Source organism: Mytilus trossulus, chromosome 9 (assembly GCF_036588685.1).
Source record: "Mytilus trossulus isolate FHL-02 chromosome 9, PNRI_Mtr1.1.1.hap1, whole genome shotgun sequence".
NCBI classification, from domain to species: domain Eukaryota; kingdom Metazoa; phylum Mollusca; class Bivalvia; order Mytilida; family Mytilidae; genus Mytilus; species Mytilus trossulus.
This window is the reverse complement of record NC_086381.1, coordinates 23,581,414-23,596,660: the sequence shown is the minus strand read 5'-3', so window position 1 is coordinate 23,596,660 and position 15,247 is coordinate 23,581,414. Positions and strand designations below refer to the sequence as shown.

General features: G+C 31.5%; 1 protein-coding gene across 1 annotated transcript; it reads right to left on the bottom strand.

Annotated features, from left to right (window-relative positions):
* Positions 1–7,371: 7,371 nt before the first annotated feature.
* LOC134683722 (cysteine and tyrosine-rich protein 1-like) lies at positions 7,372–14,522 on the bottom strand. The gene is made up of 4 exons (XM_063543038.1): positions 14,356–14,522; positions 12,153–12,294; positions 7,807–7,988; positions 7,372–7,639 (listed from the first exon to the last, which is right to left on the bottom strand). Exons 1-4 carry the CDS (start codon positions 14,390–14,392, stop codon positions 7,440–7,442), a joined length of 561 nt encoding a protein of 186 aa, XP_063399108.1. The 5' UTR covers positions 14,393–14,522; the 3' UTR covers positions 7,372–7,439.
* Positions 14,523–15,247: the final 725 nt, after the last annotated feature.

The window sequence follows — 15,247 nt, the reverse complement described above, 5'->3', positions numbered from 1 at the left end:
CTGAAAAAAAGGAAGATTTGGTATGATTGTAAACAAATACAACTCGTCTAAATTCAAAAAATACAGATAGTCGATAAGATAAATTCGTTACATAGTGTGCCTCTGACCCCATATGATATTTACTGACCCGTATATATCGTAATAGGTCACTTACATACTATGATGTAACTAATATGATTTATCGGCGTATAAGGAAAAACATTAGAGGTTAAATTCCAAAAAAAAATTAAATTAAATTTCATCTTACGTGCAGTTTTTTGTAAGTTATGGTAAAAATGTGTTAAAACTTGATGAACTAATTTTTCTCCATTGTGTATTTACGTTGAATTGAAGCATTTTCTACTGAGTTACACTAATTGTTTGTAAAATTTCATCAAAAGAATAATTCATTTAAAATGCAAATAGTTGCACAAAAAATAAACAACACCCTGTACCTCTCGATTAAAACGGAACTCTTATAAATTTGCAGTTTTATGATTTATATTGTTCGTTTTATGATTTAAGAGAAAGATTTTATTTTGGAAAGAGTAATTTATCTTGAATGGTGATTTTTTTCAGGAGTTGACAGATTTCGAGATACTTCATATGCAGACTTGGAAAAGAGCTTAAAACAAATACAAGAAATGACAAGAGCTTTCTTATTATCATCTGAATACATTTTGACAAATAATCAGGAATATTTTAAAGTTAAAAGATCAATTAGTTTGGCTTTATTTCTTAATATAAAGTTAACATACGTTAAAAAGCTTTTGATGCTATTTAATGGTGTTAAATTTGCACTTCATATTTAATATTTTAAAGATTTTTTTCACGGTTACAATTAAAAATGGGTGATGGTAATATGTCATTTCCTTTGTACAATTATTTATGTTCAAAACTAGGATACGAACATGATGTAAGAACAAGAAGACTTTGCTATACGATGTCAGAGTATATTTGCCCTAACAATAATGTGATTCCTAGTGGAAGTAAAGCTGAAGGTCTCGATTTTATTGAAAGCGATTTGGATATAATGTTTTTGCTAACATATGTACACGTCTTTGAACTTCGAATACATAACATGTTACCCGACTCTTTTATAATACATACAGAAGACACAGCACCAGGGTATGTTCGTTTGATATCATCTAGTTACATTACTCCCCTTATTCGTGAATGGTGTATAAAGCAGGAAAGAAACAAGCTACTGCTGTCAAACAAACTCGTGAAAGAGTATTGGTTATCCAATTTTCCTGTTGTTGCCTCTATCCATGGACCTTGTATAACAGATCGAAATGAAAGTATTGATCATGCATTTTGCTTTAGGTGCACGTCTTGGATACAGCAAGCACAACCATGGATTCAAAGGAAACGTGAATGGCCCTCACCAAATTTAATTTATAAAATACAGAACTTTGGTGTCTTGTTTGTAGCAATTGGATGTAAAAATTCACCAAACGAAGATATTGAATGGCGAGTTTCATTTTCGGTTGCAGAGAAACAGCTTATATTTTCGTTTTCTCATACACAACTTCTCTGTTATGCGTTGATGAAAATCCTTTTAAAGGAAGTGGTTAATTTGCACCAATCTTGTAAAGATTTGTTGTGTTCCTATTTCATGAAAACAGTGATGTTATGGGCATCCGAGGAGCTTCCTGTAGAGATTTGGAAACCAGAAAATATCATTTTCTGTTTTCAGTGTGTTATACAAAAGTTGATTTACTTCATAAAATTCGAGAATCTTCCTCATTATTTCATCATTGACAACAATATTTTGAAAAATAAGTTAACTGTTGTCCAGTCATCAAGCATACTTAATTTATTATCGGAGTTATATGACAGAGGTGTATACTCTTTAACTCAGTCCAGAACAATGTCGAGTTTTTTTCTGTCAAACTTTGTCCAGTGGAAATTCATTGCAATACCCAAAATAGAACAAATAAATAGGCAGCTAAGGATTTTCTTTTTCAATGGTCACTTTAAAACTAAACAACAAATTGCAACATTGGATATGTTATTTAGACTTATCGCCTCGTTCAAATTGAAATCAAACAAATTTCTGTATTCAACTTTAACATCAATGTTATCTAAGCATACTAGTTGCCGTGGTACGAACATATGGGAATTAACTAATAAATATTTTTATAAAACGCATAAGAATAAATTGCCATATTTACGAATTGGATTGCAGTGTGATGCAATGTCTGGATGGCTTAATCTTGCTACTTACTTTTACTGCATGAAACAGTACAGGATTTCCTTCTGTCTAACAGTATTGACATTAAGTAAATGTCATTCAAATGAAATATTATCCTTCAAATGTATGGATGTTGGTTTTGGCCGTATCATAAGCAATGTCGAACATGAAGCAATAGAATATGGTTTCATAAATGCTTTTCATATTTGCAAACGACGACTTACAAGCGATGTAGAGTTTTCCATTCTTTCATGCATTTATCCATTCGAATTAGAAATGGAAGTTCGAATTAGAACATTAATTCATAAATCACCGATCCTTTACGGCTTCTTTCTACGTTTTCTGTGTTTACACCACCTCCATGAACATACCGATGTTACATATGCCTTACAAGATCTTTATAACCTAACGAACTATCTTACTCGAGATTCTGATCATCTAGATTGGAATATTTTTATGGGACAAGCACACTTTGCACTTGGAAATTTCCGGACGGCGTTAACATTCTTTAAAAATGTTTCTGAATTAGAAGGATTGTGTTCTATATTTACAGGTTTTAATCCATTACAGTACAAAGCTTTTGCAGAATTCATGATAAATCATATACAACTGAAGTTGTGAATTGTATTTGTAATGATTATGAAATGGTTTTTTTACTGTTTAAAACTGTAGCGATGTGTCATACTAAAATAAATCAAAATCAAATACTGGAATGTGTAGGTATCTTATTCAATTAAAGGCAACAGTAGTATACCGCTGTTCGAAAGTCATAAATCGATTGTGAGAAGGGAAATCCGGGTTACAAACTAAAACTGAGATAAACGCATCAACTATATGATGAAAACAACGAAACAACAGAAACACAGAAGATCAACAAAAAACCAAAACGACAATGAAATGTACACAGAAACGAACTATAAGATGACGTTTTCGACCGTATTATGGTATTGGTCGGTTTGCTTTCTATTCAAATAGTTAATACTGATTTTTTGTCACAATTACTTAATTGAAGTCATAGTTATTAACTAGCTTTTCACTAATTTGTAGAAGGGGGTAAGTAGCAGAGACACCCAGTACTCCGATAGTTTACATATTTTCAATAACATAAATTACTAATTCTCGACCGTATTATATACAATGAAGCAGAAAATATTGACCTAAATTAGCCAGTCATCACTATCACTCATACCATAGTAACCAGTTACTCTAATTTCCCATTTAACAGTGATGTTATATGTAAGGAACTAGAAAAAAAAACCTGAATCAAGTCAGATTACAAAAATACTAGTAATTTATATTTTTTAAAGTATCACTGAGAGTGACCTCTAAGGGAATATATTCCTGTAATTCTGAACCTTTAAAATAAGTTTTATAAACATGGTAAGGCAATCGTAATACTCAATATTGACAAAAACCCGTATTTGGCTTTCAAAGACTCTGACATGAAACATATGAAACAATTTAATTAAGAAAAAGTAACAGCTTAGCACAACACTTTACGAAAAATAAATATGGCAAAACACTTTATGAAGACCAAATATAAACCAAAGACAGCCACTGAACTACATATTCCTCATTTAGGACGGATACCTCAGATATGTGGCAAAGTTAAACAGGTTTGTGAGCACTCAACCTTACTAATTTGGGACCAGGACAAAAAAGAGACTGAGTATTTGCAGATACTGGGGGTGTTTGGATATACGCCTGAGGCAGACTATGGTTACCCATAGGTACCTATGGTTTGATATTTTATACGTAAAATATCAAACAATAGGTACCTATGGGTAACCATAGGCTGCCTCAGGCGTATATCCAAACACACCCACTGTAAGCTAGTTCTAAGCCAATAATAACTAATAAATAAAATCGTGTATCTAAAACGTACGTATCAATCAGTACCTATTCAACATCAAAAGGATTTTTGTGAAGACCTAATCAACAGTCAGCGAAAACATGACATTGTACAATGCCGAAATACAGATATTGAAAGATTGTAGAACCGTGAATGTGCATATGGATATAACATTGATATATATCTTTTTTTTTAATTTACTTATAACAAAATAAATATGAATACCAATGAAAAAAATATTCAAAAATCTAATTACAGTCTTTTATTGGTTACCTTTTAAAATATTTTTTTTAAATTATTAATTGATTGATAAGTTCAACAGAAGTGTGTCTCAAGTTTCTGGCTAGGTAAACAACATCCCAATAATAGTAAAACAATTGCAGCCATACTCGTGAAACAAGTAAGGGAAGGTTAACGAAATCCTGATGTTATAAAGATAATTTGTACGAAGGGTTAATATCGGCCCTACGATTTTGGTGTTTTTAATCAAACCAACATACTTTCAATTTCACATAGAAAAACGTTTGAAATAATAGGAAGACAAAAATACAGTTTTTAGGCACCTTCCGCTAAAATTTATGAAGATATGACCGCTTAGATAAACATTATTTGTATTTTAACGTAAATTTGGGTAAAATTTCCCATAATTTTACATTGGTTTTGGCATAATTAACCTTGTCCGCCGTCCATGATCCAAAAGGTTTTTATGCTTTGTCAAAATTAAAATCATCTTGTTACAAAACATTTTGGATCGAAGCATTTTGGATCGAAGGTGGTGACCAAGACTTTCCTAAAACATTTTAGTCTGAAAATTGCACACATCATTATATTTTGACAAAATTTCCAAAATGGGCTTATTGGAGAATATGATGTACTTTTTTATGATAAGAGTTGATTTATATAGCATTAAGGCTTTTTGCTATATAAATCAACTCATCGAGCAAAACATATTTTGAACTTATTTGATGTTCAGGGCTAGAATATTTTCATGTGTGATAAGGGCAAGATTATTATATTCTACCTAAATTGGAGCCAGAATAATTACTTCCACAATCTATGAGCCCCCTTCTCCCCCTCAGAATCAATGTTCGCTTAATGTCATCGTTGAAAATTCCACTGAGCAAGACATATGAGGACTTGCCTTGTTTGTACTGGATAACAAATTAAAACTTTTTAAAAATTGTTCAAGTAATATTTCGGTTAATTTTCTTTGTCCATAATTGTCATAGTGTCATCTTTCAGACCTTTTACATGTGTTCCCTTACATAGTATATAGTTGAATTAATCTGGATTTCATAACTTGTTAAACCTGTACAATGTAAACCGAGTATGTATGATTGGTTTGCTCATACACGTTTGTTTCTACGGGTCAGCCCAAATTGTCCGATAACCCAGTAGACCGACATCGGAATTTAAAAAGAAATAAATTAAATTTTCTTTAAGATAAACTACAATCATGCATTAATAAGTTAGGGATTACATATAGAACAAATCATGACGGTATATGTTATTGTTGTTTAAAATGTAAAATATTGTGTCAGACGTTTTAACTAACAGTTCTCTTCAGTTTTTTAATTAAAAAAACATTTATAACCAGGATGAAAAAATATAACGCGGAGAAAGTACACATAGGAATTCCAATTTAACAATAATCTTACAAACACGAACACAACTATTGTCAAGCAAAAAACTTAATTTTTAATGGCACATTCTAGGAACAAAGATTTTATAATTTAAAATATTATTTGTTTCAAAAACTTTTTTTTGGAAAACGTCCTCTGTCGTCACTCAATGCTAGTATGAAACCACGAGGTATTTGATGCGGTATAAAATAACATTACGGTTACTTGAAACATGTGTTTTTGGAACAATTATTGATCGAAATATTGATGGGTGTGTAGGTGGATGTGGGTGGATGTGAGTGATTGTGTTGATTTGTATGGTGTTACTGGTTGAAATGCGCACGACATCTTATTTTTACTTAATTGAATTTCAAGGTATAAAAGGCAAAATCTTACTGTTTAACCTTGCACTTTGAAAATCAAGTGAGGCCACTTTGTCCAATTATAGGTAGTAGTTTGAATACACCATCTCCCCCAATGGAGGTTAGCACACTATTATGGCAGTCTCGAAATACATGTCTTGACACCTGTGTTTTGGTATATTTTATTGGTAAGGGTGTAATCTCTTAGGAAAGACATCAAAAGTTGGATAAAAAACTTAAATAACATAGTTTTTTTTCACTGACCCGACCCCCCTACCCCAACATCCCCCTACACCCCCTCTTCACTTAATTTGGGAAAAAATGATTGATCATTATGGATATAAGTTCAATTGATTTTTGATAACCAAACTTGCAGGAGTTTAACCCCAACTCCAAACTACTTGAATTAAGTTTGTGTTTATCCTACATTGATCTATCGTTGTAGTCCTTTACAACGATCATGTTTTGCCTCTCAAAGTTTGAATTTCGAGATATATCAGTTTTGTTGAAGCATGAAATTTGGTACTCTAAAATCTTACAAATAACAAACTTTTCAAACATATAAAGTAGCGATAACATCCATTTGTTTCAGGAACTCACTCATTTTTATTTAAAGACTTTAAAGTGATAAATTCTTTATCGAATGTCGTAAAAAAATGTGTTGTAACTGTATATGCATACACATATTATGTTTTTAGTTGAAATCTTACAATAATAAACCTTTTTAAGGCAGTGAAAAGAAAAACATGCAGGTCAAAGTATTTTCTCTCAGCTTAACGTTAACAAAAACCGTTAAACAAATCACTGTTATTTATTTGGAGTTAAAATCACTTATTTAAAAGTTATAAAATTTTGCATTTAAATGAAGCTTTAGATCTGTTTGTGTTTTAAGTAGAGACACAGACACACCCTGTCAGTTTATAAAGTGAGCCTTGATCATGAACATGACAAAACGGTCCATTTAATCCATTCATTACCAAAATAAGTTGAATTAATATGTTTAAGCGAATTTTTAGGAAAATAAAAATGCAAACCAAAAAGTATCGTTAGTATAGTTTAATTTAGTCCTGGTATCTATGATGAGTTTATTTTTCACCAATGGTAATTGCAACAAGGTTTAACACCGATATCATTCTGTATCACACGTGTTTCCTACAATTAGTCTACAATAAACATCAAAGATTAACGACCATGTACCGGTTTTTTTGCATTAATATTGTAAACTAGTCGACACAAAACAGAATCTAGTGTTAAAAACTTTTGTAAATATTCATAAATATTATGTTCAAAAACAATACATAATCGTCATCAAATTTAACGAAACATTAATAGTAAGTGCTAATTAAATACAATTTGTTTCAATAACTAACATATTAAGCAATTATAAAGGTTGTGCAAAAATAAATGCAATTAATATAAACAATTTGTCACATATTAGCACGTGGCAAATTGCCAAAGACTGGCTGATTATATTGTGGTTGGGCAGGTGCACCGTACCCCTGCTGTATTCCAGGAGCCGACGGATAAGCTGGCGAAACCTGCTGTGCTGGTGGATACATCATGCCGTACGCAGGAGGTGGGGCAGAATATCCATATTGATTCATAGGCTGCATAGGCTGCATATATCCTGAAATTTTAAAACAAAATATTGTAAATTAAAAATTGTTTTCATAAAACCTCTAAACAATGTTGATAATAACAATAAGTAATCAAACCCCTGCGTACATATGCATCTGCCCAAAATTAGATAATCATAACAAATATGTATACCATCCCTTATCAATATATTTTTACCTGGGTTATGACTGGTGTTTGTGACAGCCACATGTGTCCCTATGCCTCCACCTGTTGTTGTCATAACTCTGCCTGGTCTGCCTTTGTTACATCCTCCTTTTATACATATAACAACAATTACAACAAAAATGGCTCCTGCTGCCAATACACCGATAACCAATCCTGCTATGGCACCTCCGGAACTATGAAAAATATTTAATATTCATTACCTTTGCTAGTTTACTTTACATGTGCACGACATGAAAAACCGTTAATAGTGTTGGTTTTGTACAAAACAAGTTTGAACACGCAATATTACGTTGCCTGATTTAATGGACCTGATTTAATTCATGCCAAGAATCTTTACGAAAATGGTTATAATACAAGTAATTCATAAAAATTAACAATATGAATAAGCATGCATCTAAATGAAACCAAATTAAGAAGTACAATGTCAGAAAAAAGGACGTCTTACAATCATTCAAAACATCTAATTTAATCATTTCCTACATGTATTGCTTACAGTTTCTGGGAACAGACCTATCCAACGAACCATGAAAATGAGTTAAAGGTCAGATGAACTCTCTTTTATTGAGAATGGAAATTGGGAATGTGTCAAAGAGACAACAATCCGACCAAATAAAAAACAACAGCAGAAGGTCATCAACAGGTCTTCAATGTAGCGAGAAATTCCCGCACCCGGAGGCGTCCTTCAGCTGGCCCCTAAACAAATATATACTAGTCCAGTGATAATGAACGCCATACTAATATCCAAATTGTACACAAGAAACTAAAATTAAAATAATACAAGACTAACAAAGTCCAGAGGCTCCTGACATGGGACAGGCGCAAAAATGCGGCGGGGTTAAACATGTTTGTGAGATCTCAACCCTCCCCCTATACCTCTAACCAATGTAGAAAAGTAAATGCATAACAATACGCACATTAAAATTCAGTTCAAGAGAAGTCCGAGTCTGATGTCAGAAGATGTAACCATAGAAAATTAACAAAATGACAATAATACTTAAATAACAATCGACTACTAGTTAACTGACATATTAGCTCCAGACTTCAATTAAACAGACTGAAAGATTATGGTTTCACCATATGAACATCAGGTACACTCCTTCCCGTTAGGGATTTAGTGTCATACCATCATAACATATATGAGAAGAACATAACCCGTGTCATGCCAACAACTGTTAGAATAAATGTGTTTAGTACCGATGCAAAGACCTTATCAGTGACTCAATATTAACTCCAAAATATGCAACCTTTAATGACTTGACAACAGTATCGTTATTATATCCCTTCTTTTTAAGTCTATTCAAAGGTTTTGTAAGTTTCTGAGGTGAATACTGACACCTTTGTGTTTTATAAAGAATATTTCCATAAAAAATTGAATGTGAAATACCTGAACGTATTAGAAGTCTGCATGTTGAGCAATATTTACTAATGATGTCTTTATACCGATGATAAAATTTAGTAAATGTTTTGACTAGTTTGTGATATCGAAAACCCTGGGGTAATAATTTTTCAGTAATACATACATTTATCTCGTTAAAATTTTAAACATTGTTACATACACGAGCGAATTGTACAAGTTGAGATATGTAAACACCGTAAGATGGTGACAAGGGAACGTCACCATCTAAAAACGGATAATTAACGATAGGAAATGAAAAATCATCCCTTTTATCATAAATTTTAGTATTCAGCTTTCCGTTAGTGATATAGATATCAAGATCGAGAAAAGGGCAGTGGTCATTGTTAGTATTAGCTTTATTTAAAGTAAGTTCAACAGGATAAATTTCATTACTATACATACTGAAGTCGTCATTAGTGAGAGCCAAAATATCATCCAAATATCTAAAAGTTTTATTAAATTTGTTTATCAGATGTTGTTTCGATGGGTCTTTGCTTATTTTTGTCATAAATTGTAACTCATAACTATACAAAACAGGTCCGCAAGAAGTGGTGCACAGTTAGTCCCCATTGGAATTCCGATAATCTGACGATATACGGAATCCCCAAAGCGAACAAAAATGTTATTTAGTAAAAATTCAAGGGCATATATAGTATCAAAGCATGTCCAATTAACATAGTTTTTTTTATTTATTGCTACTAAAAAATGACCTAAAAGAGTTTGAACATATATATTCACATTCTGATTTTTTGAATGCCCATTTAATAAGGTGTGTGAATTTTTTCTTAATGAGAATGTGAGGCAATGTGGTATACAGGATAGAAAAAAACAAAACTTTGAACAGATTAAAAATCACCAATATAAGCATGCAATTTATCAAGTACTTCCAAAAGTAATTTATTCCACTATTTTCGAAGGCCTTATTTGAACAATTTATTATTAGGTGTTTAATTGTACCAAGTGTGCTGGTAAGAAGAATAGATAATTTAGTAGTTGAACAATGGCTTGAAGACGAAATAAATCTATTTTTGTAAGGGGTTTTGTGTAGCTTTTGAAGCCAATACATAGTTGGGACTTTCATTCTATTTGGCTCTGCTTGTAAAGCGGTGGCTAAAAGTTTATGTTTGTTACAGACTTTGTTTTCTGAAAATGGAGTCAGTTGGAATGTTGGTGAATTAGTGATTTCCTTTTTCAGAACCTCAATGTAAAATGTACGTCAAACAATAATAATATTATTAGCAGCTTTATCGGCCGCGACAAAAACAAATTCCTTGGCTAGTTCTTTTCGTTTATGTTTGATACGAGAAATAGGTTTATTGTGGTTATTGTTAATAGTAAAATGTTCTTTAAAATGTTGAATACGTATATCAACTATCTTCATTTGACTGTCCTTTTGGTATCTTTCGTCCCTCTTTCATTACTGAATTTTAAAAAAAGTCCAAATATATGCATTAGATTGAGAATGGAATTGGGGAATGTGTCATAGAGACAACAGCACGATTAAAGAGCATAAAACAGTCGAAGGCTATTAACATGTATTCAATACAGCGAGAAAATCACGCACCCGGCGGTGTGCTTCAGCTGGATTCTAAACCAAAGTATGTACTAGTTCAATGATAATGGAAGTCACACTAAAAACACCCCACTTTATAAAAGAAACAAAAATTAAAAATCATTCAAGTCAAACAAAGGCCAGACGCTTCTGACTTCGGACAGGCGCAAAAATGCGTCGGGGTTAAAAATCGCTTTTTTTAATATCTCATCCCTCCCCCAATACATCTAGCTACTGTAGAAAAAACAATAACATATCAATATGCACAGTAAAACTCAGTTTTAAAGAAGTCAGAATCTCCGAATCCGATGTCAGATTAGCTATATAGGTAACTAAAAAAACTGAACAAAATGACAATTATCCATAACTTCTAGCAGTAACTGAAAGGACATCTCAATTAAACTGATTGTAAGATTATGTCTTAATCGTATGCATATCAAGTACAATCCCTCCCGTTAGCGGTTCAGTGTCATGCCGTCATAAAATATATGAGAACATAACCCGTATCATGCAACCAACTCGTTTTAGAATAAATGTGTCTATTTCTGATCAAAGACCCTATAAGTGAATCAATATCAAGATGTTTAATAGCACTACAAAGAGATAACTCGGCTGAACGTTTTAATCACGTTGTATTGGTAAGGAAATTATAAGCTTTTCGATGATCACAATTATTGTTATTAATCTGTTATATATCTAAACATCCGAGAAAATGTGTGGTTCAATTTATTTGAAATTTTTGTATTTTTGTCAAAGGCTATAGGTAAATATTTTGTCAACATTTTATGAAAAATAAACGAGTCAAATTAATTTTAGTCAAGTTGTTTGGCCACCTTAAAGCCAAAATAAGTCTGTTTAGAGGTTTTCAATGTTTTTGAGGTGAATCCTGTCATGTTTGTTCTTTGGGAAGAATATTAACATAACAGATTGGATGGGAAATACCTGAACGTATAAGATGTCTGTATTTTTTTTACGAATGATTTCCTAATACCTATGATATAATTAAGTAAATGGTTTGACCAGTTTGTGTAACTAAAAACCCTGGTGTAATAATTTTTCAGTTATTCGTAGATTTCTTTCGCTAAAACTAATACGTTGTTACATACACGAGCGAATCGTGTAGTTATTAGGCAATAATATCGTCGGCATGTATGAATTTGTTAGTTTGTTTGTTTATATCGTAAAACAGATGTGGTATGATTGCTAATGAGACACCTATCCGCCAAAGACGAAGTTCGCAACACAGGTCACCGTACGGTCTTTAAACTAGTGGTCGGATTTTTGCTATAAACAATTATATACGAAAACAAACAAATAAATATGATGCGCAGCAACAACAAAAAAATAGCTTTTGTTCATTGATTTGAAATAAACATGACTAATACTTACATAACATAGCTTCCGTAGTTATAATCATAGTAAGTACAATATTCTGTTCCAAATGATCCGCTACAATACCCACTACAGTAGGAGTAGTAATAATTTCTGTAATAATAGCTGTACTTGTAGCAGATATCACATAATACTTCGTCTTCAAAATAAAATAAGAACTATTAAACACAATATTTTGTACGATTATGTTGAAAGCTTTTAGTTAACTCGTAAACGAGTCAAAAATAAGGAAACAACAAAGAGAGTATAAAAAGCCATTCACGCAAAGACAGCATTATAACAGGCAACTCTTTTTGAGGCAAATGATTTACACTAACTGATTATAACGCACATAAAGAACTGCCATTTCAATTGCTTATATTTTCAATATAAAAAGAGATTCAATTTATTTGAAATTGCTGGTATCAGAATACGGTTTGGCTTTTCTTTGTGACATTCGTGAGCTCATAAACACTTACATAAAAGTGTTGGCTATCAAAATGTTTTGGTCTCAATTTTTACTGAAAAGATACTGATTGTTATGATATAAAAATATTGTTATAATTACACATATATTAATAGCAGGTATATATATATTCCACAGTATACTCAATTCTGGTTTTTCGGCTTTGTTTATTTTACCTGAAAAGGATCTCCTGTAAATAGCTATTCTATGTATTTCCGAAACGAAAACATAACATTTCTAATCATATACCTTAGACAATGCAATGTAATAAATATTTTATTTATCATTTTCTTTGTGCTTTAAAATACAAAATTTATAGGCACATGTTATTTCTAATATATTTCTTATTTTATATTATATGACATAGATACTTTAGATATATTTTTCAATAGTACTTATTATCCATTAGCATGCTGAACAAATATGGCATATATATAAGCTATAATTTTTCTTATAAAGAGCGTTACAACTATTTTATTATTTTCACCATGTACAGTATGTTATCGCGGGAAAACTGTTGTAATAGGTGTGAATTGAGTAGTTTTCCTACTTCAGGATCAAATTAATTGTTTATTGATCAACGTTTATAATTTGTTTTATTTTGATTAGTTCACACTATATTACATGGCAGCTGCTTACCCTTCCGGGAAACTGAGATCACCCCAGTTTTTATTGGGGTTCCTGTTGCTTAGTCTTTAGTTTTCTATGTTGTGTCTTGTGTACTATAATTTGTCTATTTGTCTTTCTTTTTAAAAAAAATGGAGTTGTCAGTTAAGTTCGTTCTATGAGTTTGACTGTCCCTCTGGTAATTTTTCGAGCCTCTTTTCTTCGTGTTAACTTTAACAGTTTATGTTTCAAAATAACAAATTCATGAACAACTTCACAAATGTGTCGCTCTTCGGTATTTCTTGAATACTATGATTTGATATGCTTTTCGAGAAAGTTATCAGCAACTTCATTGTTATTATTTTGGTACGATTAACTAAATTATAAAAGATACCGCAACCATTTCAATTACATTTAGGTTTTTTTAAACCCAACCTTGGAATGTTAATCCTTTTGTTTTTGTCATTTGCTGTGCGACTTCATATACTTGAATACTTTTCCAAGGTTTGGCTATGATTTACTTAATGTTATTACTACTACTGGGTCGATGTTAGTCCCTGAGGGTATCACCAGCCCAGTAGCCAGTACTTCGTTACTATCATGAAAATACGGATGTTTTTGTGTTATAAAATTTGCTGTTACAAAATGTTAGAAATGATTATAAATTAACGAATGTGTCTCCTTCATGCAAAGCTTTGATTCCTTTCACGGATTTGGCTATACTTTTTGGACCTTTCAGATTATACCTCTTCATTTTAAATATAAGCTTTGGATTTCAAAAATGTTGGCTACTAGCATCACTGAAGAGACATGTATTGTCGAAATGCGCATCTGGTGCAGGAAAACTTGTACCGTTAATGTTATTATATATATACTTGATTTTTGAACTTTTGTTAATAAAACTATGAGTTCTATTCCATTTATATCTTTTTACGAACAGCGGTGAACTGCTGTTGCAATTATTATTCAGCTGGCATATGATATAAGGTATTCTGATGTTGGTATATGAACGAACGATAGGCTACTACATGTTCCCGGATGTGTAGACACTGACCCTTCCTGTAATAATGAAATTATAGTGTATACAGTGGTACATGTTGATTGTCTCTTTTTGCGATTAAACAATAATATGATCGTTACTGAACTCACCTATGATAAAAAGTAAGACTAAAATCGCATTATACATATTGTCTGTTGAAATTCATGTAGATTATTCTCACTATCTCAATATTGGAATTCAATATAACTACTTGGAAACTACATAAATAATAACTGTGACGTATAGAAATACAATGAAGCATTCAATTTTAACTATTTAAATATAATACATACATTTCGCAATAAGGTTCGATAGTTTAACACACTGTGTGACTTACATCTTAAAATCAATGATTGTGTAATATACATGTTTTATATTTTTTGGCTTTAAAGAATTTTCAAAATGTTTATTGTTCATAACACCCAACAAGCTATCAAAAGCGTGGAATATTTTTTTTTTTAAATACCATTATACTCAATCACATTTTTTGAAAATTAAAAGTCAACAAGATAAGCAAACTCAGTGGAATTATACCCAAAAAAAACTGTCAAAATGAATACTGTAAATTTCTATTATCATATTGAAATTGGTATGATATAAATTTTATTACAAATTGTGTTAAATAAACAATTTTGTAACAGTTTTTATTCATAATTAAAGTGGGCAGAAATACAAAAAAAACCAGACCATAATTTTCATTCTCATACTCATAAAATTATTGTTTTAGATCTGTTTGTATTTAACTGGGATACACATGCACACGCTGTCGGTATATAGTATGATCCATGATCATTAAAATGACAATTCTATTCATTTTATTTTTTTATAAATTTTTGATAATTGTTTACCGAACTTCTTTTTTCAAAAGTCTCTTGTAAATTAAAACATTCGTTAAGGGCAATATTGAGTATCCGCACTGACATAAATCAATGGATTGAACAAATGATACTTGTTGTTGAATACAAAGCATTCTATTGTTAGTAATAATGAAGTACACTAGTC